The sequence below is a fragment of the Perca fluviatilis genome, chromosome 12 (genome assembly GCF_010015445.1).
Source record: "Perca fluviatilis chromosome 12, GENO_Pfluv_1.0, whole genome shotgun sequence".
Taxonomy (NCBI): Eukaryota; Metazoa; Chordata; class Actinopteri; order Perciformes; family Percidae; genus Perca; species Perca fluviatilis.
Window position 1 is genome coordinate 4,872,222 of NC_053123.1, and position 25,845 is coordinate 4,898,066.

A 25,845-nucleotide genomic window follows, 5' to 3' on the forward strand; every position below is an offset into this window, starting at 1 on the left:
GTCTTTAATACCCGTAAAAGGTTACCACTCTCACCACAAATGAGTGCCTGTGTGTGTGTGCGCGCGTGCGTGTGTGTGCGTGTGTGTGTTTGGATGGGCGGGTGTCGTGATGAATACAGCCAACAGACAGTACCAGGGTACGGCCCATAGGTACAGCCCCTGAGAGTTAATGAGGTCGCTTCCTGAACATTAAAAAACGAAAGTCATAGAGAGAAACAAGTGCACATGGTAACGGAGACAGACGGAAAAGCAACGCAGAAACAGCACAGGTAACACACAGAAAAATATAGCACTGAACTGTAATTATTATTACAATATTATGTGTAGGGTATATCATCACAATCATAGACAAAAAAAATAAGATAGCCTACTTTACTTTTTTTTTCCTCCATTTTAAGCATGAAGCATTGAAGCGTGATTCTCTCACTGCCTGTGTGTGTGTGTGTGTGTGTGTGTGTGTGTGTGTGTGTGTGTGTGTGTGTGTGTTTTGTGGTGTGTGAATGCAGGCAGCATGACCCAGTGGAAGCAGATTCAGCAGCTGGAGATCAGACTCCTGGAACACGTGGACTACCTGTATGATGATAACTTCCCCATGGACATCCGCCAGGGACTGTCCAGCTGGATCGAGTCTCAGGATTGGTGAGTAGTGTGTGTGTGTGTGTGTGTGTGTGTGTGTGTGTGTGTGTGTGTGTGTGTGTGTGTGTGTGTGTGTGTGTGTGTGTGTGTGTGTGTGTGTGTGTGTGTGTGTGTGTGTGCGCGTGCGCGTGTGTATATACGTTATATGTTTGTGTGTGTGTGTGTGTGTGTGTGTGTGTGTGTGTGTGTGTGTGTGTGTGTGTGTGTGTGTGTGTGTGAGTGAAAAGCATATATATCACACTGACTTTTAGTGTATTGGGGTGGACGCTGGTATCTCAGAGACAGATAGCTCAAAAGATTAATAAAATGTTAAGAGTAATTGAGAAAATGTGTTTTTTTGCAGATGTAGTCCTTACCCTTTACATTTACAATGTGTGTTTCAGCACCTTTAGCTCTTTGTTTTGGTTGTACGGCCTTTACTGTCATCAATCTCATTGCTAGTCTGAGTAAAATTACCCATCTTAAGCACCAAACAGCAGACAGACAGGGTTAGTGACTAGCTGGTGAATAGGGCTGGATATTACCAATGATTTCCCGAAATGATTTGATTCCAATTCACATGGTCCCGATTCGATTACATTTCCGATTTTATTCTATATCAATTAGTTTAGGGAAATTTCAGTCACAATACCAATTTTGGTTGGATATAAAATAGATTCTTAGAGAACTTGTTGCTGTAAATTGTACAAGAAAGAAGCAACCAGGTTCATGTTTACTATAAGAATTGCCCCCCCCCCCCCAAAAAAAAGAAAAGGGCAAGAAACATGATTAAAAAGGAATGCTAATGTTTCTGTGTTGGTCATTCTTCCACATTGGTAAATGCAATATTGCCCTCTACACGCTTATATGTTAGCAGTCGCCTATATACTAGCATCTGCACCAAACACTTTGCACGCTAGTAGAAACATGTCAGGCTTCATTACAAACCATCACAGAGCAACCAACTGGGTTCAGTTGACTATTACCACCTTTAATGATCTCTGCATCAGGAAGTTATAGCCTCCATTATTATACAGTTACCTTTGAGAAGCTATTAGCAGTTAGTATTGTATGGGGGGTCCCACTGACAAAGTGTAACTGAAAAGTAATAGCACAACCGGAATTACTTTATTTGGGTCTACTTTTTCTGTTTTACAAGCATAACATCAGCTATCTGCTTCTTCTTCTTCTGCTGCTTCTTCTTCTTCTTCATGGGTTCTGCTGGAAATGTCCTAAACGTCACACACTGTCTGTTTTTCAGGGACATCGCAGCTAATGATGAGTCAATGGCGGCGGTGCTGTTCACCAACCTACTGTCCCAGTTGGATAGGGTGCGCTCACAGGAGCAGAACTTCCTACAAAGACACAACATGAAAATCATTCAACAGCAGCTACAGGTGTGTCACCGTCCTTTAACCCTAACCCGATATTTTCAACAAAAGGGACTTTATTTTGTGATTAATTCTAACCAACGCTTTTCAAAAGTTGCTCTACTTACTTTAATACTTGCACCATGCAATCATTTGTTAACTTTCTTGCGTTTCATTGTGTTTTGTATTTGTCTCTATACTTTAATTGGGGGAAATCAGACACTTCTCTACACACTCTAAACTTCATTTCATAGTCTGAAATGCTCATACAGTACTTCATGAATGGCATAAGCAATTTTCACCGTAACGTATACTACTAGAGAAAGCAGTGTATCTAGGCAGACAGAAGCATCAAAGAGTAAACAAAGGAAGTGCTGTCACCATAACAAGAGTGGCATCCAAACTGTATGAGAGAGATATCACTGTACAGTAGATCCTTTTTAGCTGACATGTATCATTACAGAGGTAGCAGGGGGGAAAAACCTCTGATGCAAAACAACTGGTGAGACTGGTGGTCTGAACTGATCCGTGCGGAGGAAAAAGATCCAAATGTGGTTCTTTCAAAATTGCTTTTAAAAAGGTTACAAAATGGGACGCAGGCAAAATGTACAGCAGGGAGAACGAGCATGGTTAAAAGCATGAAATACAACAATTTAGAGGATAACTGACACAACACATCAGAAGAAGGAATGGCAGGGAAAGGTAAACCAAAAAGGTTTTAAAGGTCCCATCTTGTAAAAGGTGAGACTTTTTTTTATAAAGCAAGTCAAGGTGCTTCACTGTGATATCACCAATATAATATAATAAACCATATATATGTAGGAAGTGCTGCTACAGTGCTGTTACAGTTCTTCCCCGGCTGCAATGATGGTGACCAAATGCTGACCAATCAGAGCAGACTGGGCTTTTTCAGTAGGGCTGAAAGACACAGGCGCTAAAACGTAGCGTTTCAGACAGGTATATTCAGACAGACGGTATTAGAAAAATAATTGTGTTTTTTTTAAACATTATAGCATGTAAACATGTTCCAGTAGAAAACCAAAATACAAGTATGAACCTGATAATGAGCATGATGTGGGACCTTTACATTTCTGCAGATCCCTGGTGTTTGCAATATTTCGGGGAAGGAAAGGCAAAAGCCCTAGAACAATTTTAGTGTATCTAGTCTGTTCTGTATACCCATGTCTACTTACAGCACATTTGCTTGTATGCCTGTATAGACATCTGCCTGCATTACAGTAGTCTTCAGTCTGATCATTGTCTTCATCGTAACAAGATTAAACTTTTTCATTTCAAACATGTAATTATCTCAGCCCGACTTGTTTTTTTTTGTTTACATAAAATGCCCAACACTAGCTTGTGTGCTTCGTGGTGGAACTAAAATTCAGCCACAGACTGACAGTTGCCTGACAGTCAAATCTAAATCATCTGTAATAAGGAGAAGTATGTGTACTAGAGGCGAGAGGGAAGTAGAAGAAAGAGTCCCGTTGAATGTGTAGCTGGTTTTGTGTTTTTGTGTTGTTTCTCTGCATTATCTGAGAGCAGTGACTGTTTCTACTGTTCACTGACTCAAATGTCAAAGGAAGGGGCCATGCGACTACTGATATGACTATTTGGCATTTTACGCAACATTAAAGGCAATTCTTTTACAAATGAGTACAAAAGTACAAAAGTTATGTGTTAAGGGAAAGAAGACTTCCCATGTCACTTTCTTTCGTGTTTTCATGTGGTGGAGGTAATCTCTCTCTCGGTGAGCTCACGGGAGTGCAGAGTTTGGTCCAGGGGCTTTACAGGATGTTGTGGTCAGAGCTCAGCGACGTCATGAGCCTCAGCACATTTTTTATTCTGGAAAAGACTATACCTTTGCAGAACAAACCCATGAGGCTCATACCGCTGTTTCCTGTGTGTGTGTGTATGTGTCAGAGTCGATACTTTTCAGAGGAAGCAGTCACTCCGGTGCGGTATAGTCGAGGGTGTTTGAGAGTTGTTGTTATTGTGTGATGCGTATGAGTGAAGTTTATTTCACGGTTCAAACAAGGTTTGTGTTGTGTATCGATATTATATCGATGTTGTGATTTTTTTGAACATCGTAATACAAGGTGTCTTTTTCTGGTTTTAAAGGCTGCATGACAATAAAGTGATGTCATTTTCTGAACTGACCAGACTGTTCTAGCTGTTCTGTTATTTGCCTTTACCCAGTTAGTCACTGTATCCACATTAGTGATGAATATTTACACAAATCTCATTGTGTAAATATTTTGTGAAAGCACCAATTGTCAACCCTGCAATATCGTTCGCATTATTGATATCAAGGTATTTGTTAAAAAATATCGTGATAACTGATTTTCTCCATATCACCCAACTCTAATTTAAACCGTAGTTGTGTTTGAGTCTCTCTTCTATTCGGTTTTCTTATCACCCACATTCAAGCATAATCTTCCTCAGGAAAACCCCACTGATGCATGTAACAACAACACAAAAATGCACTAATGTTGCACTTCCGTGTCTTACTACTTTGTAATTTGGCTTATTTGTAGCTAATGTATATGTGATTCTTGGCGTTCTGAGTTTGTACCTTCATGGTTGAATGAACTTATCGGAAGTCGCTTTGGAATTAAAGCGTCAGCTAACTGAAATGGAATGTAATAATGAAATGTTTGATCTTTTACGTTTATCAGAAATATGTAAGAAGACAATGTCTGCACGCTGCCGCTTTGGCTGACAAGTGGTCTCTGAGGTGTGTATTGGGTAAACACTGCAGCAGTAAGACGGGAAGCACCAAAGATGCTAAATAATGCAGGTCTGCTTAAACAGAAGTGAGCTTGTGGATGGCATTTAGAAACGCTGAACCCAACTAATTTGCTGCTGGCCACTGCTAAATGGCATCCGAGATGAAAGAAAGAGAGTGGGTAGGTGTGTGTTGATGCATCCTCAGTCATCATTCTGGCAATGATGCTGATGCACTAAAACTAAGTCATACCTGGAGGCGAGAGAAAGTTTCCTCTTCCCACAGCAGAATTTTCCGTACTTTTCTAAGTGCGCTTTTGAACGGGCTGATGAGCAAAACAACACCACAATCTTCGTCTAAATCTCAAGCGCACACATGAGAATCATGTGGTAGAAGCAGCGGTGGAGGCAGGACGGTGGCTGAGGGAAAGTTTGTGTCTGCTCCATATTTTAGATACACTGAAGCAGCATAAGGCATTGCTGCACTCCAGAGGTGATGAATCTTTAACAATTGGAAACAGTAAAATATCACTCAGAAGGAATGTAAACAAATGTCAGGTGATATGATGAGGATGATGATGATGATGATGATGATGACGATGAATAACTATATTTTAGTTAACATGCATGAAAGAAACAATTATTTCCCACAATTTGGCACCGTAGCTTATTGAAAAAGCAATAAGCCAAGGCTTATTTTTGGCTATCCTATAATCCTCATAGAGTCACCCAGATAACCGTGATGATGTCATAGTGATGTCATCAGGGTTTTCTCAGCTTGGAAAGTAGTAAAAGGAGACAGTTACAGACTGCGAGCAAAAAGTTGATGAAAAAGCCGTGTGGGTATGTACCAGGCAAGGTCTAATCTATATCCTCGACGTTCCACTTCTGGGATTGCTCTGGTGCTGCTGGAAATTCGTGCATGTCTTTTCGCCGATGTCCATCACCTCCCTCTTTCTTTGTGTTGTAATTCTAAACTCCGGTGGATTTGTGAGGACTATGGTTAACTGCTCCTCAGATCTCTGCAGGGTAAATCCAGACAGCTAGCTAGACTATCTGTCCAATCTGAGTTTTCTGTTGCACGACTAAAACAACCTTTGAACGTACACATGTTCCACCAAAACAAGTTCCTTCCTGAGCCTGTTTTGCAGCGGTTCCGTAAGGAGCTAAGGGCCGCCCAAGACGATTGTGACTGGTTTAAAGAAATGCCAATAAACCAGAGCACGTTTTTCTCCCATCCCAGAATTCTGTGGGGACTAGCCAGACCCTTCTCCGCAGCGCTGTGGAGGACGGTCTGGCAATGCGAGACTAGGCAAGGTCTAATGAAAAGATGCCACAGTTGCATTATGGGAAATGTAGGATGTTTTTTGGAGCTTGACCCAAATGAGGGTCTAAAAGTCAGGATATCTCTGTCTCTTAATTTAGACTATTATTTGAAATATCTGTCTCATGTTCCCCAACTTTATAGAAGTGCATCAGTAAATTACTGGTGTGTCTTTTTAAAACAATCGACTCAATTACTAAATAAATCTTAATATAAAAAAAAAAAAAACAATGAGCCTCAAGCACTGATTATTTTCTTTTTTCGTGATTAACAATTTTTTTTATTTGTTTTTTAAACAACACACAGTAACTACAATATTCAAGACCATTCAACAAAATCATAACAAAATAGACAATAAACCATAGACCAAATAAACATATGTATAAATGACAACACCATAAGCCCATCATACACATTTCTCCCCAGCACAAAGCTTCTTAGGAGCCCTCCAGAAAGCTTAGGTACGTTCCCCGCACTGAATATTTACAAAGAACTTTTCAAATTTGATTGGTTATTAAGCTGATAGTAACAAGTTGCTCAAAAGCCAAAAATATACTGTTATTTATTCCAGGAACAAGCTCTATTAATCTTATTAAAATCTTCTTATATTCAAGCAAGCTGTAAAGTATTCATCAGTATTTTGCTGAGGATCACACCCTCAGAATGTTCTCAGAGTCTAATGAACATTACAGTTACAGGCTATACTGTAACGCCCTTGAAGAAAACTGGTTATTCTCCAAGTATCTGTGCACACCGTGGGCCCATTTACACTGTCATTATGACTGACGTATAGTCCTTTTTATTTATTTTTTTGAACCTCATTCCTTTCCTGTTTAAATACGTTGAAACACTTCCAGTAAAAACCCATGATGACTCTATGACTCTGATGATTCTCTAGATAGCGAGATAAACAGACACTGTGGAAACTAAACCAAACATGTAAACCTCCTTATGCTTTTGGTTCTTGTATTGCTTCTATACATCTCTGTGCTAACATTAATCAAATCCAAGTGCTTGAGTGTTTTTGTAACCTGGAATATTCTGTCTCTCTCCGTGTGTGTGTGTGTGTGTGTGTGTGTGTGTGTGTTTTGTGTGTGTGTGTGTGTGTGTGTGTGTGTGTGTGTGTGTGTGTGTGTGTGTGTGTGTGTGTGTGTGTGTGTGTGTGTGTGTGTGTGTGTGTGTGTGTGTGTGTGCGTGCGTGTGCCCCCACAGGTGAAATACGCAACAAACCCTGCTGCCATGGCCAGGGTTATCTCCACGTGCCTCAGGGAGGAGCGCCGTATCCTCTCCAGCGCCTGCATGCAGGAACAGGTTTGTCACTATTGTCTTCCTCAGAGGGGAAAGTCCCGCTGGTTGCTTAATAACAGATGCTGCTGTTACTGGTAAATCAGAGCCGCTACCAGGAAAACACTAATGTACAAATAACACCCCCACTTTCCCAACCGCTTCACTTCATTCCCGAGAAACAACGCCGCATGGCATTTATGTCTTATCTTATGTTACTGTAAGTGCTGCAATAACCAAGTAGTCGTTGGCAGTGGAAATCTTGTGCCTCAGGCAACCAACGATGCTCATTAAAAACCTAAAAAGTACATTAACAAATAAAATATAAATGAAGTAATACAAATATAAAATATAATTTGTGTAGACAGTATTGCAAATGAATAAGACTGAATTCAATTCAATTCAGTTTATTTACGAAAGAGGACAGTGCAAATTAATAAAACGCATGATTTTACATGGGTTAAAAATGCCAGAATTAGCCAAAAGGCTATTTTTCATCTGTAGTCCCCTGCCCTCGATGTTAAAAAAAAAGGCTTTTTAAAATACAAAGAAACTAAAAGGAAAGGAAGACACAAGCAAAACAGAACTTCACAGAAGCAGAAAGATTAGCAACAGAGTATAGGGTAAAACGATTAGAACAGACACAGCTGTTAAGAACAATGAAAGCAGAAGAAAACTAGGAGGAAACAATAAGTACAATTCATATACGTTGACATTGAAAACTAACAGAATACATGCATTATAATTAGTGCTGTCAGTTAAACGCGTTATTAACGGCGTTAACGCAAACCCATTCTAACGGCGTCCATTTTTTTAGCGTTCTTTTTGCCATAGCAAACTTTGTAGTTTTTTTCACATGCTGTTGCAACAACTAGAAACGTTAGAAAAACTACAACACCACACACACCTGTTTGGGGCCAAAGAGTAGCAGGCTAACGTTAAGTTTGGAGTGGATGGCGAGCGCGAGACGCCGAAATGGATGCCAGTAAGATTCTGAATGGAAAGTTCACTTTTAAAAAGTTGCCAAATGGTTCTATTGACAAGACCAAAATGATGTGTGTTTTGTCGTTGTGAACGGAGCTATCATCGCTGCACGTCCAGTCTGAAATACCACTTGATGATGGCCAAGCACACAGCTGATGCCAATTCTCCGCCCCACCCCTCGTCAAAGCCAGGCGACAATGCATGACTTCAGACAGAAGCACATGGATACCACAACTAAGAACAAACATACTGCAGCCATAGCTAAATGGGTCCAAGTGAGAAAGTTAGTGTGAAATTGAAAGCTACAGTATATGCTATGTTGTTTTCAATAAAAAAGCATTTGCACAAAGCAAGCCGATCCACTTTTCCATGTTGATAAGAGCATTAAAATGAGAAAAAATAATGGGACAAAAAGAAATCAAGGGACATTTAGAATAGATAAAAATGTGCGATTAATTGCGAGTTAACTATGACATTAATGCAATTAATCGCGATTAAATATTTTAATCGTTTGACAGCACTAATTACAAATCATTTTAGTGCTGACATGTATATGTATTGACCAGTGTTTTAGCTGCTTAGTAAAAGACGTATATGTGTTTAACTGTCTGATGTGGTTTGGGATTGACTTCCACTCTCTTGACCCTCTGATGGACCAGAGAAAAGAAAAGGCATGTAGAAATGTATGTATGCATCATGAGATGTAAATATATCTCTAAAGGTAAAGTGACATGTGATGTTCAGAGTCTTATGGCCTGTGGGATGAAGCTGTCCCTGGATGAAGGATTAACAAAGACCCACTGCCCCAGAGCAGTGTGTCTTTTTTAATCCGGCTTTCTTCCTGCACCCCTGGGTGAAGAGGTCCCCTATGGATGGTAGCGCCGTCACGGTGATGTGCTGAGAAGTTTTCACCACCCTTTGCAGAGCCCTACGGTTGAGGGCGGTGCAACTGCCATACTAGGCAGTGACGCAGCCGGTCAGGATATTCTTTTTTAAAAGATTCTTTTTTGGGCATTTTGGGCCTTTATTTGATAGAACTGCCGAAGACATGAAAGGGGAGACAGAGGGGGGAATGACATGCAGCAAAGGGCCGCAGGTCAGAATCGAACCCGCGGCGGCTGCGGCAAGGACTGAGCCTTGGTACATGGGGTGCATTGAGGGTTAAGGGTGCCTGTCAAGAAGCTCAGGATCCAATCACAGGGGGGTGGTGTTGAGTCCCAGGTCTCTGAGCTTGGTGACGAGCTTGGTGATGCCCTGACTTTTCAGACAGGTCAAAAATGTAGTTTGACCAATGCCTTATGATCTGCAAAACTAAATAAATAAAAAGTAAATTAATAAAAAAGAAAACACAATATGTTCCAACAGGGTCCACTGGAGAAATCATTACAGAATTCTGTGGCCTTTGAGAGGCAGAAGAACATGGACAACAGAGTTGGGCTCATCAGGGCCAGCGTGCAGGTACAGGAAACAAACAGACGCTTCAGGGAATATCAAAACAAAGAAATTAACTTACATTTCCATCCAGTTAAATGCATCCAAACTTAAATGTCTGTCTTTGTCTAGTTGATGGACCAGGCTGTGAAATACATCGAGGACATACAGGATGACTTTGATTTCCGCTACAAGACCCTACAGTCTCGAGGTGTGCCCTGTGAAAAAAAACCTTTTCTTACCACTGTGCAAAAAACTGCACCGCCTGCAACACACAATATTATGCTCAAACCTGTGTGTGTGTGTGTCTCAGAATCAACAGATCCTCGAACGAACTCTGAGACGATGAAACAGGAAGTAACAAGACTGCAGGAAATGCTGAACAGGCTCGACTTTAAAAGGAAGGTAAGCACTGGTGTCATCTTGCAAAGCTCTGACACAGGAGGGATGTCTCCACCAAATCAAAAACAAAGAGACAAAGATGCCTCACACAAACCTCATCGGTGTACAAATACAGACTTGTTAACATTAACGTTTTTGTTTTTTTTATGCATATCCTTTGATAGGAGATCTTGTCAAAGATGGATGTTGTGATCAAGGATATCGATGACCTGATGACGTCTCAGCTCAACCCCGAGCTGCAGGACTGGAAGCGCCGGCAGCAGATCGCCGCCATCGGCGGGCCGCTGCTCACCGGCCTGGACCAGCTGCAGAGTTGGTAATGAGCTAGTCTCCCATTGCCAGACCTTCCTCCACAGCGCGGAGGAGGAGGGTCTGGCTAGTCCACACAGCATTCCGGGATGGGAGAAAAACGTGCTCTGGTTTATTGGCATTTTTTTAAACCAATCCAATCGTCATCGTACAAAATCCAACACAAAGAAAGCGGAAGGTAACGGAAATCCGGCAAAAAAAAAGGGACATCCGGGCGGAATTTCCGGCTGTACCGGAGCAATCCCGGAAGTGGAACTTTCTGGATATAGACTAGTAATGAACTGAATGTTATTAAAGTTACACGCATTGTTGTGCATTACATGAACATTCAAACCTCATATGATCCTTATACACTTTTGGCTTGAGAGCTGGGTCCAACTCTGCTCCGATTATGGTTACGTCCAACGTTCCAGTGTGAATTCTCGCCAACGATGGCGTCAACCCAGATCAGCATTACATTATATTTCAGGAGAGACTCCATTAAGAGTGAACAATATATTTTTATTCAAGCGCGGCTTTGGCGGTTAGACCCCATCATGACGTGGTTATATTTAGTGGGGGTAGTAGTACCGTAATTAGTTGAGGATATTTCCCCCCTGGGCTATAGACACTGGGGATGATTATAAGAGTTGCTGAAGACCTAGATGATGGAATGTGGAGCAGGACTGGGCGCTGATGTGATGAAGGGGTGGACTAAGGACTAGGGCTGGCTACCGAATTCGATACTTTTAAGGCACCGGCCGAATTTCCTTAGTATTGAGTAATGAAAAATGCCTCGTCATTCAATACCAAATTACAATAACTAAGGAGTAAATCTCATCAGCATCTGTGAGCCGATAAGCATGCACCGTGCTTCTACCGAGATCTAATAATGCTGATGATTGGCTGTCTAACGTTACCTGTCGTAGAGACACGCAGCAAAAATTCTACGTTATGCAAAGAGACGGGGCTCACGTAGTAGGAGAGGAAAAATAAAAAGATTTTTCCCTGTATTGTGTGAAGTTGTCATTTCCTTTTGTTAAAATGGATGTTATAAAATTAGTAAAGAGAAAGTATCGTTCAGGAACCGGTATCGTAGTCAAGGTATTGGTATCGGCACCGGTAACATTTTTTAACGATACCCAGCTCTACAAATGACAGCAGCAGAGAGGAGAACAGATTTTGAAGTTTGACAGCAAGAATATGATTGGCTAAGAGAGATCGCGGCAAGATCTGGTTGGACTACTTAGATTGAACGCCCACTGAGTAGAAGCCAGAGAGAGATGTTATGTATGAATGAGTGATTAAAAGTTAATTTGTATTAAAAAATATGTCCCCTTTCCCCCTCAGGTTTACTCTGACGGCCCAGAGTCTCTTCCAGATCAAGCGTCAGCTGGACAAACTGGTGGAGCTGGTTGTTAAAGTCACCTACGAAAGTGACCCAATCCCCCTGCAAAGACCTCAGATGGAGGAGCGAATCAAATACCTCATCTATCACCTCATCAAGAGGTACTCTCAACACAACGCAACATTAGCTCGCTAGCTCAGCTGTTAGAGTGTGTTCCATTAAGGCTGAGTCCTTACCGTAGCAGCCAGGGTTCAAGTCAGGCCCAGGGACTATCTGAATAAAAAATTGCAATACTACGCAAAGTAATGCAGGCGCAGTTATTGTCTTTTTAGTGTTCCTACACCTTTTTTTTAGTAATTAGATGTTTTGATCATGAATAGGGCCGCAACTAACGATTATTTTCATTCTCGATTAATCTGTCAATTATTTTCTCAATGAATCAATTAGCTGTTCTGTCTAAAAAAAACGGCGGTGAAAAATGGCGATCAGTTTTTCCCAAAGCCCAAGACGACGTCTTCAAATGTCTCGTGCTGTCCACAACTCAAAGACATTCAGTCTACTGTCACAGAGAAGAAGAAACTAGAAACTGTTCACATTTAACGAGCTGAAACAGAGAATATTTACTTTTTTTCATAAAAAAATGTATCTAACCGATTAATCGAATAATTTAATAGTTGACAACTAATCGATCAATCTTTGCTAATCATGACTACTGTACTCTAATGTACAACCCTTTTATTTAGCACTTTTGTGAGTTGTTACTATAGCTAATTAATGACACATAAGTGAGTCTTATTTTGAAACCAGTTTTCACGCTTTGAAGTTTTGTCAGGTCTGTAAACACATGTCGAACTGAGAACACTGACATGTATGAACAACTTCCTCCTGTACTCGCAGCACTGACAACACGTTGCACGATACAGCAAGGTGCTCAATACAGGACCACCACAAACAACTGGTGGCTGGAATGCTCTACAGGCATGCGCTGTCAAGTGAAATGAACATGGTGGAAACTGTGTAAATCATATGAGGTGTGGTTTGTTCTCAGCTCGTTTGTGGTGGAGAAGCAGCCATGTATGCCCACACATCCACAGAAACCCCTCATCATCAAGACCGGAGTACAGTTCACCACCAAAGTCAGGTATCATTACGTGACACGTGACAAGATGTTTTGATGATTCTTTTTTTCAGCTATATTTGGCTCTTTCACTCCTGTTTAAACCTCAGTCTTTAGTTAAGTAATTAACAGCAATGCTGGTTGAGAATTCAATTCATATATTTTTTTTTCTCTCTCTTCCTGATCCCTCCCAGACTCTTGGTTAAACTTCCAGAAGTGGATTATCAGCTGAAAGTGAAAACAACATTTGACAAGTGAGATTTTTATGTTTAAATGTTTGTAACTGGTTTGCACTACTGCCTACTTGAATATACATAAGTTCACATAAAGTATTCTATCTTTAAACTTACACGGACACCACTTATATCTATCTGTCTGTCTGTCTATCTATCTATCTGTCTGTCTGTCAATCTATCTATCTATCAATCCATCTGTCTGTCTGTCTGTCTGTCTATCTATGCAATTTAAAAAAAAAAAAAAAAAATGTCATATTCCTCAGACTAATTTGTCTAAGTGCTAATCTTTATGTGTATCTCTCTCTCTCTCTCTCTCTCTCTCTCTCTCTCTCTCTCTCTCTAGGGACCTCCCCCCTGGCAGAGTGTGAGTAAAAATGTCCTCAAGGACCGGATGTACTGCTGATGTTTAATTTGAACACCGATTTAAGCAGTGTAGCAGTAGGTTAGCCTGTTGGAAGAACAGTGGCTAACAGACATATTGTGATACCGCGGTCAGTACTGCAAACGGTATACATCTTTTGACTGCTTCAAGAAATGGGTTCTTTCCAAAATGAAATTCATGGCACAGTTTAGAAGCAAGTAAAAAAAAAAAAAAAAAAAGTTTAATTGTATAGGTATATTTCTTTTCTTTTCTTTTTTTTTTACCTATGACACAAACAGCTCTTTTCCGCATTCACTGTAAGACGAAATACTTTACTGTAACTGAATATTTAGCTGGAGAAAGTCATCACTCCTAGGAGCACAATCTGTTCAAAGTTTGTATTTGGTAACCATACACAAAACATTTTTAAATTGTAGGTATGCAGAAAAATGTACTCCCTTTTCAGATTCCAGCAGTTGCATTTGTATCATCTAAAAACAGTCCGCAATCAGCATAAATACACAAATCCAAAAGGCTTCTCTCTTTACCTGATTTTTCTCCTCAGAAGTCGTCAGTTTTTCATCCTGACCAACAACACTAAAGTGATGGACATTGAGGACTACTCAAATGGCTGCCTCTCAGTGGAGTTTAGACACCTGGTGAGACTACCCACTCACTGTCTGATTCTATTTATGCGTAATATGGCGTTTTTCCATTACATGGTACCTGCTCGACTCGACTCGGCTCGACCTTTTTCCATTGCAGATTAATAGTACAGCTGGTATGTGGCTGGCCGTCATAGCGCCGCTGCAGGAAACTGCCGTGTCCTAACACGACACACACACAGAACGTTGAAGGTGTGTGTTTTTGACTCTCGGCATGTGGCTGTTGCTACAGCCAGAAGACACATTTTTGTTTCAAAAGAAGCTGGAGTGATTAGAGACGATTCTCTCCGACCAATCAGTAGTCTGCAGGTTTTCACGTCACCTTTTGGTATCACCTCAGCTCGCTCGGAACCTGGACAGCGGTGATACTAAAAAAAAGTACCTGTTGGCAGGTACCAGGGACTTTTTTTCATAATGGAGAACCAAAAAAGGCGAGTAGAGTCGAGGCAAGTCGAGCTGTTTTTTTTTTTTTCTTTTCACCATGTAATGGAAAAAACGCCTTTAGAGACGGTCTGATACCATTTTCTTTCTTCCCGATACCGATACCGATTCCGATACCTGAACTTGCGTATTGGCCAATCCCGACTGCCGATCAGATAGTAGGGGGGGGCATCACCGGAGGTCTATATCATCACGATACTTATCTCATGATACGATATTATTGCGATTTTAGACATATTGCAATATTCTGCGATATATTGCAATGTATTACCTTTTTTTCAACTTCAAATTATTCCCAATTTCAAATGATGTCCCCAAAGCAAAATGTTGTCAACATCTGTTTTATCTAAAAAGATATATTTCTCTGTCTGTTCATCTCACTTCAATTGTATTGCTGCAAAATGAGGATTGTCAAGCAGACAAACTGACCAACTCATATATCATAAAAGATCGATACTTTGCGTCTGTGTATCGATACAGTATTGCCATGAAAAATATCACGATACTATGCTGTATCGATTTTTTTCCCCCACCCCTATCAGATAGCAGTGTATCATTTATTTATTATGTTTTAACATAATAACTAATAACTACTATCACTGTATGGATGTGATATCATTTCTATCTTTGTTTTATGGTCTGGCTCAGGTTTAACACTTTGAGGAACACAGAACAAACATAAACAATGAATGCCACAGAACATTTCTTTTATTATCCAGACAGAACATAAATAAACTACTTTAAAGTAGATTTTCTTCTGGGCTAAATTACATGGTATGGGATCGTTGAATAAACTCCAGTACTTTGCGATATTGATACCAGCATTTTAGGCAGTATCAGAGGCTTTTCACAATTCTGGTATCGGAAACATCTCTAATGAGTGTGTGTCATATATTCTCAGAAAATATATAATAATACTTGGAGACTAAACACAGCCAGTCCTCCATTGACCCCCGACAGAAGAGGAAAAGCTCTTTTCCCCCCATAACTTTATGAACTTTATGTCATTGTATCAGCTCTCAGTAGCTATCATGCAGTACCAGTAGACTAAATCCAGTTTCACTTACACTTGGATATGGTATAAAACATTAACCAGTTGGTCAAAGTGGTGATTTGTTGAATTTAAGTTTTTGGTTTGTTACTGACATTGAGTTTGTATCTCACAGCAGCTGAAAGAGAAGAAATATATCAACGGCACAAAGGGGAACGAGGTAAGGAATGCAGATGACCATTAATGTACCAGCAAAGTGTGCTACTGTAATGTGTCAATGTGTTTGTGCTAGGCATGGCTCAGCATAAGATTCTGGTATAAGTTTATTTGGAAATGTCTGTGTAAAAAGCACAGTGTATTTCATTTTAAAACACAAATTTTAGTGGTTTTGAAACCGTGACTTTTTCTAAACGCGGTATACCTTGAAACCGGTGCCTGGCCCATGCGTAGTTTGTGCATTGTTTTCATGAATAAAAATCTGTAAATGTTTCAACTGTCATTACTAAATGTATTATTATTGTCTAAAAATACTATTATTATTCTAAATTTGTTGTACCAAATATGTCTCTGTATAAGAGGGACAGACTCTGAAATGGATGTGTGTTTTGTGTGTTCTGCAGGGTCTCCTCTCGGTGACAGAGGAACTTCACTATCTCAGTTTTGAGGCTTGCTTCACAGTGCAGGGCCTCACCATAGATCTGGAGGTCAGAAGCAGCGTAGAATTCCCTCCATGTTTGGCTCTCTGTTGTCGATGTCGCTTTCTCATTGTGTATCATCCTTCCAGACGTGTTCCCTGCCGCTGGTGGTCATTTCCAATGTGAGCCAGCTGCCTGGAGGCTGGGCGTCGGTCATGTGGTATAACCTTCTGACTGATGAGCCCAGGGTGAGCTAACACACTTTTTAAAGACCCACTGCAAATGGGCAATATTTCAATATCATTAGCATAATGCTACGGCAAAATGAGGGGTATGATAGGAGAAACCAAGTGTAGCTATGTATCGTATTATGCAAGCTAATTTTCACTATTTTTAAACGATGGCAGAGACCTGTATAATCACATAATAACAATGTGACCATTTTTACACTGTAACATTATTATTGTATGTTGTATGTTTCACATCCAATTCCGGTACGTCTGCTAGTGAATCGGAATGCATTATATAATAAGAGGCGTTTTCCAAAACTACTTACACATCCACCACTCCTCTCCTCTTTCCTTTTGTCTTCCTCTTTCCTATCATCCACAGAACTTGGCGTTCTTTGGGAACCCCCCTCGGGCCACATGGAGCCAGCTCTCCGAGGTCCTCAGCTGGCAGTTCTCCACCTTTGCTGGCCAAGGCCTCAACCGGGAGCAGCTCACCATGCTGGGGGAAAAGCTCCTCGGTATGTTCGCCCCCTAGCTTTCAGACTACCTGTTGACTGTAGACTTGGGGGTTACTGAAACACAAGATAACACGTTTGGAATGGCATTAAAGGATTTTTTTTCACCTGGCGATTGGCACTTTGTATTCAGACCACATGGGTTAACGTTGGTATGATAGCTGATAGTCTTTGGAGGCCGACGTATGAGGATAAGGCATGACTTAGTTTGGCACCATACTCATTTCATCAGGACCCATAGCTACTGACTTAAACTGCCACGCCACTGGGTGTTGGGTACTTCACTGCTGTCACTTATGTTACTTACTGTATGTTGTTGTAGGTCAGCATGCCTCCTGTAGTGACTACCAAGTATCCTGGTCTAAGTTCTCAAAGGTAGGTGTGTTCAAGTTCAAGTTCCACTTTATTTATCCTTAAAAAGGAAATTTGATTTGCAGCAGGATATCCAAAAAACACACACATACATGTGTAGACAACATTATAAACATTATAAACACAGCACAGGACACACATCAACACCTTCAATAGAGACACCTTCCCCAGTACCAGTGACAAGATCCGTTAGGACAGTGCACAGGTCAATATATCATAATGAACAGTAATGAAATAAAGTAATAAATAAGAACATTTCTATATAAAAAATTCAATGATGTCACTCAAGTGAATTCAGGTTCCTAATAGCCACAAAAATAAAAGAATCCCTGGCACGTTTAGTTCTTAACATAGGCAGCCTAAAACGGCGACCTGAGGGGAGCAAATTAAACTCCCCAAAAAGTGGGTGATCAGGGCAGTTTAAAATTTGGTTAGCCTTACCCCTGACCCGTCTATCATATATGTGTTGCAGCTGTAATGATAAGTAAGTATGTGCCTTACCACAAAGCACCACGTGGTCTCATCTCCAATATGGTTGTGCCATCTAGTGGCCAATCAGAAAACATGTTATGTGTCCCATGCTGTGTTGTTGATCCTGGGCATCCATTTCTTATCTGCATCACATATCGCATGTAATGTTTAAATGTAAAAAAAAAAAGGACTCATTGTACTGTTTCCATGTGTCGTACATTCTTCATCCTTGTCTGTACAGTCATATGTGTCCTTTTATGTCCTTAGATGCTTCATTGATCTTATGTTTATGTTTTAATGTTAATTTTATGTTGATTTTGGAATGTTTTAAAGCAACAGATTGTAGCACTATGCCCAAGACAAATTTCCCCTCTATTCTATTCTATTCTATTCAAGGAGAATATTCCAGGAAAGCCCTTTGGTTTCTGGATGTGGCTGGACTCCATCCTGGAGCTCATCAAGAAGCATTTGCTTCCGGTCTGGAATGAGAAGTAAGCCACTGACTAACTTGCTATTCCTCCCAGCCCACCTCACTGTCCACCCTCGTCAACTGTCCCAAAAAATCGCTGCTATGCAGTAGGACTGCTCCTCTTAGGATGTTACTATGATCCACTGGATGAGAATAGTCTGTACTGAGGCACTGGATTCTTACTCATGCACCTCAACAAAGTTCTGACCAGCTGTGGGAGCAGTCATTTGTGCTTTGTGTACTCTAAGTAGAGACCACCCTTTCAAAAAAGGAAATGTTACTTCCTATCAAAGGGATGATGTTGCAGTTTATGTGCTTGTCCATCTTGGATGGTGTTTAGAATTTGTTTTCACTTTGCTGAAGAGGACACGTTGTTTTAGCATTTCAGTCGCTCCACCTCCTGCCATTGTGAGAAACTCTAAAGACTATGGGAATAGTTTGACATTTTGGAAAATATGCTTATTTACTGAGAGTTAGATGAGAAGATTGATATCACTCTCATGTCTGTATGCCAAATCTGAAGCTACAGCCGGTTAACTTAGCTTATTTTAGCATAAAGGCTGGACACGAGAAAACACCTATAGCTTGGCTCTGTTTTGAAGGTAACGAAATCGGCTAACCAGCACCTCACTGATTAACAGGTTATCTCTTGTTTGATTCTGTTGTTTTCTCCGCGAGGTTGCCAGGCAACCAGCATAGACTGGGCCAAGAAATAGTCCAGCAATGTAATGATCCTCACTAACTGTCTTTCTTGTTGTCTGGTCGGTGTCAAACAAAGAAACTCCACCGGTATCGCAATAAATAAGTGAAACATTTCTTGCACTGTAGGTCTGTTAGTGAGACAATTTTAGATGCGAAGCATCTTATGGACTTGGCATGTATCACTATATTTTGCAGCATGCATGTTTTGGTCAGTTATTGTCTGACTAGTTCTACACTGTCAAACTGCACTACTTATAGGAAAAAGAGAGCAGCAGCATATGGGACCTGCAGAAGTTCACACGTCAGTGTAGCCTGCCACAGACTAATATTAATAGTAATATTCAGAAATTACTATGCACCAGTTTATATTTAGCAGGTTTAAAATGCAAAAGCTTAAAACACAATCACAAATAGCAGCTATAAAAACAAATAGCTCTAACATTCTTGCCTGAATGAGGGCACAAGTGTTGCAGCAGTTGTTACTGTCTTTGCCTATTTATTTATTTTATTATCCAGTTTTGATAAGCTTCAATTGTACATACAGTAATGGGTAGTGCAAAGACAAAGCAATGTAAAAAATGTAAGAAATGTTAAAAAGTGATACAAGAAACAGGAAAAAGTAATTGCTTTTTTTTTCTCTTTTGCTAACACCATCCATGCAGCTTCATCATGGGCTTTGTGAGTAAAGAGATGGAGCGCTGTCTGCTGAAGGACAGACGGCCGGGCACATTCCTCTTACGCTTCAGCGAGAGCCACCTCGGAGGAATCACTTTCACCTGGGTGGAGCACAACGACAATGGTGAGGAAAATCCCATACCATTTGGCTCATTAAAGTGTATTTTTACATACTTTTTGTCCAGGGTCAGTTATATAAATCAAGTTATATACAGTACAGGCCAAAAGTTTGGACACACTTTCTCATTTAATGCGTTTCCTTTTTATTTTCATGACTATTTACATTGTAGATTCTCACTGAAGGCATCAAAACTATGAATGAACACATATGGAATTATGTACTTAACAAAAAAGTGTGAAATAACTGAAAACATGTCTTATATTTTAGATTCTTCAAAGTAGCCACCCTTTGCTTTTTTATTAATAAGGGAAATAATTCCACTAATTAACCCTGACAAAGCACACCTGTGAAGGTAAAACCATTTCAGGTGACTACCTCATGAAGCTCATTGAGAGAACACCAAGGGTTTGCAGAGCTATCAAAAAAAGCAAAGGGTGGCTACTTTGAAGAATCTAAAATATAAGACATGTTTTCAGTTATTTCACACTTTTTTGTTAAGTACATAATTCCATATGTGTTCATTCATAGTGTTGATGCCTTCAGTGAGAATCTACAATGTAAATAGTCATGAAAATAAAGGAAATGCATTGAATGAGAAGGTGTGTCCAAACCTTTGGCCTGTACTGTATTTCAGGCGTGTTTCTTGCCTGTTGTCTTTACTTGATATATAATGTTCTGCTTTTGCAAACGGTGACTTTTTTTTTTTAATTTTTTTTACAACAGGAGAGGTGAAGTTCAACTCTGTGGAGCCATACACTAAAAACCGGCTTAGCGCTCTCCCATTTGCCGACATCATACGAGACTACAAAGTGATCTCAGACGGGGTTGTCCCAGAGAACCCGCTCAAGTTCCTGTACCCCGACATCCCCAAAGATGAAGCCTTTGGACGGCTTTACAACAGCCAGCCAAGCAAAGGTGAGGGTGCAAAACCATTTCTCCATTTAGAGCTCACGTCTTAGTACTTGCTTGGAACTTTGGTGGTTGAATAGATTGTAGGCTACCACACTAATCTCTCTCGTATCTCTGTTAATATTTCAGTCCATCCGTACATAGCATCTACCCTGATCCCCATCTCGGAATTGCGGTGAGTTCATATGAAGGCTACGTGAGACCAGGCCCGCCGTCAGCAATTGTAGCAGCAGGCCCAAGGGCATAACTTTGGGTTCAACGTTGGGGGGGGTTGAGATCTCCACTTTTGAGCAAAATTTTAATTTTGAACGTCAAACACTTAATTTTCTTCATTCTGGTGAATTTTTCTGCAACAATTGGTGCCTTTTCTGCAACAATTTATAATGCAAATGTCAATGACTTTATTTATGTAAAGGACATTATAATAGGTTTTTGGGGGAGGGGGGTGGAGGGTGGTTGCATTGGTCAGTTTTGATTATTGGGGGGTTGTAACCACCCCAAATAATATGATGAGAACCCTTATCGACTTACTTTTTGTTATAGTAAAAAAAGAAATTTATTAGAAGCTTTACCCTGACATTAAATTATTGGACCAAAGTTGTGGACTAGATGTTGATTATGGGACATTCTTTGTGCTGTCACTGCAACATTCAGCATAATAAGACAACTAAAAAGGATCTAGAAAATACTACATGAGACAGAAGCAGTCCCTTCACTTGTATTTTCTCTCTTTCTCTGTCATCCCAGCTCTCGTGCAAGCACCACACCACTTTCCTGTCAGTCTCCTGAGCCGCCCATGACTCCTGGGGAGTTTAACATGCTCAACGAGCAACTATGCTTTGACATTGACACCGTAAGTTTGCATTCTTTGTATATTCTCATAAATATATATTATAGATGAGTCCTCTTCATGTTCTTCTGCTAATGTTGTTCTCTTTGTTTTACAGATGAGCTCTTCATATTCAGAGTAAAAAAAAAAACTGCAACATTTTGAGTTTTAATATTGTCCTGACACCAGTCTTGATCAATGTCTACATCTTTGGTATCATGAAACTAAGTGTGCCTTGTTTAAAGAGATGCTGTGGTTAAATTGGATTCATTGCTTGAGCTCTTGTTTATTGCTTTTTTAATATATATTCATAATTTTTCTAAAAAAGAATGTGTCTGCTTTTTTATTGTCAGTCTGTGATGACTTGGTTTTGAATAACATTTACCTATTGACTTTTTTTCTCCAAAAGGACTATATTGTATATACAAAAATGTAAATGTTTTTATTTTGTTTGCAATGTACCATATTAGCTTGCTTCATTATTTCTGCATCAGGCACCACTTTTGCCTAAAGTTTGCCTGTGTTGCATACACACACACACACACACACACACTCATCTATTCAATTATCAGCTCCTCTGCCACCTTGTGAGGCGCATGGCAAGGTCTACAGATGGCTTTGCAGCACAACTGAATTTTATAGAGCTTTTATTCTGGAAGTAGCCGGAAGTAAGGTTTCTGCCTCTGACTGCTACTTGATACATCCTCCTCCAGCATTTATGGAGAACCACGTGATTCCCAGAGAGTTAAGAGTGGGCGGGGTGTTCCATGATTGTACAGTATAATAAAACCTTTACTTTGCTTTAAGGAGGAAGTAAACTATCAATTAATAACTACATACATAAATAAATATGCCTATGAAATACACCCTGATACAAATATATTTACATGCAAATTTAAATATATAAATGAGTCAATATAGTTAAATAAATAGGTGTTTCTTTAAATAAGGACGTTTTTCAAATGACTAAACCTTTTTATATTTCCTTCTTATTTTTTTTGTTTGTGTGAAATCTGCAACATTATTTTTGGCAGCGTTGTTTTGCCGAAATCTGAATCTGAAGGACCATTTCTATGGTACACTATCCATGAATGCTTTGTTGGTTTGGACCTCTTTCTCAATCGTGGTGCATGAGATTTGAGGTCAGGCATAATCCAGTGAAAAGCAAGCGCATGTGGTATGCAATTTCAAAAATATTGCCAAAACTCTTGCTTATAAACATCAGGTTCAACAAATGTAAAAAATACAATGTCGGCAATGCATATCCTGTCACGGAGGGACTTAATTCAGGTCTACTCAAAGATTTCACAATGAGTAGCATCACTTATGTTACACATTTGCAGGCCATACGTTGTCAGACTTACAGGACTGGATCTGTGCTGCCACTAAAAACACAGCATCATGGGAGCATGGCCGTATCTACCATTGAGGACACCGAGGTGTATTAAACCCCCCCCTCCCAAAAAGTGATTAGATTGCCTAAAATAAACTTATACAACGCCAAGATACGACTTGTTCCTCTGATCATCATCACCGTCATTGCTTGTGGGTGCTGAAGTGGATTATCTTGTCCTGACTATACAATCTTTGGTCAACGCTGTGGTTTTTGGGTATAGTATCAACTGAAGCTATTGTTATACAATAGTTGCTCTCCAAACGTCCTGATGGGGAGCGCTTATTTGGTCAGATCAGTTATGTTATACCCCAGGGTGAGACATTCCTCTTTCTTATAGAGTGCTTAATGTTCAGTATGAGCATTTTTGTATGGATTTTGTACTTGTTGTATGTATTGTATTACAAATTAATGTAATTCCTAATTAGTTTAATAAAATGTGCTTCTCAAAAGGGTTTAATATTTAATATCTGTCCTCCTATATACACTATGCACTGGTCTCTGTCCTCCTGTATGCACTATACACTGGTCTCTGTCCTCCTAGATGCACTATACACTGGTCTCTGTCCTATATACACTATACACTGGTCTCTGTCCTATATACACTATACACTGGTCTCTGTCCTATATACACTATACACTGGTCTCTGTCCTACAGAGGCCAATCCCTGGTCTCTGTCCTCCTGTATGCACTATACACTGGTCTCTGTCCTCCTATATGCACTATACACTGGTCTCTGTCCTATATACACTATACACTGGTCTCTGTCCTCCTGTATGCACTATACACTGGTCTCTGTCCTCCGATATGCACTATACACTGGTCTCTGTCCTATTTACACTATACACTGGTCTCTGTCCTACAGAGGCCAATCCCTGGTCTCTGTCCTACAGATGCCATTCACTGGTCTCTGTTCTACAGAGGCCAATCCCTGGTCTCTGTCCTACAGATGCCATTCACTGGTCTCTGTTCTACAGAGGCCAATCCCTGGTCTCTGTCCTATATACACTATGCACTGGTCTCTGTCCTCCTGTATGCACTATACACTGGTCTCTGTCCTCCTATATGCACTATACACTGGTCTCTGTCCTATATACACTATACACTGGTCTCTGTCCTCCTGTATGCACTATACACTGGTCTCTGTCCTCCCGGTAGCTATACACTACGGTCTCTGTCCTATTTACACTATACACTGGTCTCTGTCCTACAGAGGCCAATCCCTGGTCTCTGTCCTACAGAGGCCATTCACTGGTCTCTGTCCTACAGAGGCCAATCCCTGGTATCTGTCCTACAGAGGCCATTCACTGGTCTCTGTCCTACAGAGGCCAATCCCTGGTCTCTGTCCTACAGATGCCATTCACTGGTCTCTGTCCTACAGAGGTCAATCCCTGGTCTCTGTCCTACAGATGCCATTCACTGGTCTCTGTCCTACAGAGGCCAATCCCTGGTCTCTGTCCTACAGAGGCCATTCCCTGGTCTCTGTCCTACAGAGGCCAATCACTGGTCTCTGTCTTTGTCCTATACACCAATACATACTCTGGTGTATAGTATATAAACTAGTCTCTGGTCAACAGAGGCTATCCACAGAACATAGGCCAATCACTGGCCTCTGGCCTATAGAAGCTATCCACTGGTTTCTGGCCTACCATTCAAAAGAAAAGAACAAACCCCCCAGCCATAGTCCAATCAACAAAGCATCCCTGAAAAAAGGAGAAGAATCTGTTGATGGTGCTTCGCTTCTTTGGTTACATCGGTGATCTTTGAAGGAGGAGACGATACATTTGTCGACTGCTGGTTCGTCTAGATTCAGATTCTAGATTCGGCCTCTGCACAGCCCCACTTCTTGCACATGTCCTTTAAAATGGCCTTGCTGAGGGGTTTATAAGTTTCTTTGGTGATTTGAAAATCTTCTCCCTCGACTTCAGCCCATATCTTTTTGAACAGACTCTCAATGATGGTTTCTGATTTTCCAATTGTTGTGTTCACCGTGGCTTTGTTGAAGGTCTGCAAAACCAGCTTCTGCACAAGTAGCCTGCATAGGCGTGGGTTTAGGCGTATGCGTAGGTGTGGGTTTTGGCATGGCCGTAGGTGTAGGTTTATGTGTGGGTGTAGATGTTGGTGATACTGACTCAGTTTCCTTAAAAGCCTTTGTCATTTTGTCACAGTGGATGCCAGCCCGAGTGCACAGCCACCACTTCATCAGTCCCAGGTAACGTCACACTTTGCAAAGTATTTCACAATACATGGTATCACGTGATGGTGAAGTAGAGTATGAGAGTGTCCTTTTTAATTGGTCCTGGGACAGTATCTGGACTCATCCCCTGTATGACGTGATCGTAGAGGAGATTACCTTGGGAATATCCTGTCATTTACTACACAAAATCTCACTTTCAACTTGTTGTTTTTAGCCATCTTCTGTAGAAAACAGAGAGTCAACATCAGTCACGAAGAAGGACTGCATTGACTTCTAGCTTTCAACTTTGGAGTCGGGGTGGAATTTGTTGAATAGTTAAAAGTACTTTATTGTCACATACACATACATGTAGCAAAATTCATTCTCTGCATTTAACCCATCCCTAAAGGGAGCAGTGGGCAGCCAATCACAGCACCCAGGGACCAAGTCCTTGATCAAGGGCACTGACTAGAGAACCTAGTACATGTTTTTTGATGGTGGGGGGAAACCAGAGCACCCGGAACAACCTGGATTCGAACCTAGAACCTTCTTGTGAGGCCACAGTGCTAACCATTGGACCACCATGCTGCCCTTGTGTGTTGTGATGAGTGCCTTTATTGTTGCTTCCTTGATTTAGATTTCTGTTTGTGCATGGATTGAGCAACCATCAAGACGCAGTTAGACACCCCAAAAATTAAAGTCTTAACATGATTCCAACATATTATTAGCAAATATCCACAGATACAGTTCATCCCAAAGGATT

At 40.7% G+C, this 25,845-nt stretch overlaps 1 protein-coding gene across 3 annotated transcripts; it reads left to right on the plus strand.

Moving 5' to 3' along the window:
- The first annotated feature begins 95 nt into the window (after positions 1 to 95).
- On the plus strand, positions 96 to 21,842 carry stat4 (signal transducer and activator of transcription 4). Of its 3 annotated transcripts, none has more exons than XM_039817433.1 (24): positions 96 to 269; positions 507 to 639; positions 1,877 to 2,012; positions 7,249 to 7,347; positions 9,670 to 9,762; positions 9,868 to 9,946; positions 10,049 to 10,140; positions 10,302 to 10,453; positions 11,776 to 11,934; positions 12,822 to 12,914; positions 13,085 to 13,144; positions 13,470 to 13,490; positions 14,053 to 14,146; positions 15,763 to 15,804; positions 16,205 to 16,288; positions 16,369 to 16,467; positions 16,832 to 16,967; positions 17,287 to 17,339; positions 18,204 to 18,298; positions 19,641 to 19,777; positions 20,498 to 20,689; positions 20,813 to 20,858; positions 21,431 to 21,536; positions 21,631 to 21,842. In XM_039817433.1, the coding sequence occupies exons 2-24, from the start codon at positions 512 to 514 to the stop codon at positions 21,652 to 21,654; spliced, it is 2,220 nt and encodes a 739-aa protein (XP_039673367.1). In that variant the 5' UTR covers positions 96 to 269; positions 507 to 511; the 3' UTR covers positions 21,655 to 21,842. The 3 variants fall into 3 exon arrangements, with proteins under 3 accessions (XP_039673367.1, XP_039673365.1, XP_039673366.1); XM_039817431.1 differs by having other exon boundaries at positions 97 to 269; positions 15,760 to 15,804; XM_039817432.1 differs by having other exon boundaries at positions 97 to 269; positions 14,056 to 14,146; positions 15,760 to 15,804.
- Positions 21,843 to 25,845: the final 4,003 nt, after the last annotated feature.

What these genes read in the sequence shown, in the direction of transcription:
- stat4 (XM_039817431.1), top strand. Translation starts at nt 512, where the DNA reads ATGACCCAGTGGAAGCAGATTCAGCAGCTGGAGATCAGACTCCTGGAA. An exon ending in TCATTCAACAGCAGCTACAG is followed by an intron (nt 2,013 to 7,248) that starts GTGTGTCACCGT and finishes GTGCCCCCACAG; the next exon opens with GTGAAATACGCAACAAACCC. An exon ending in ATCCCCATCTCGGAATTGCG is followed by an intron (nt 20,859 to 21,430) that starts GTGAGTTCATAT and finishes CTGTCATCCCAG; the next exon opens with CTCTCGTGCAAGCACCACAC.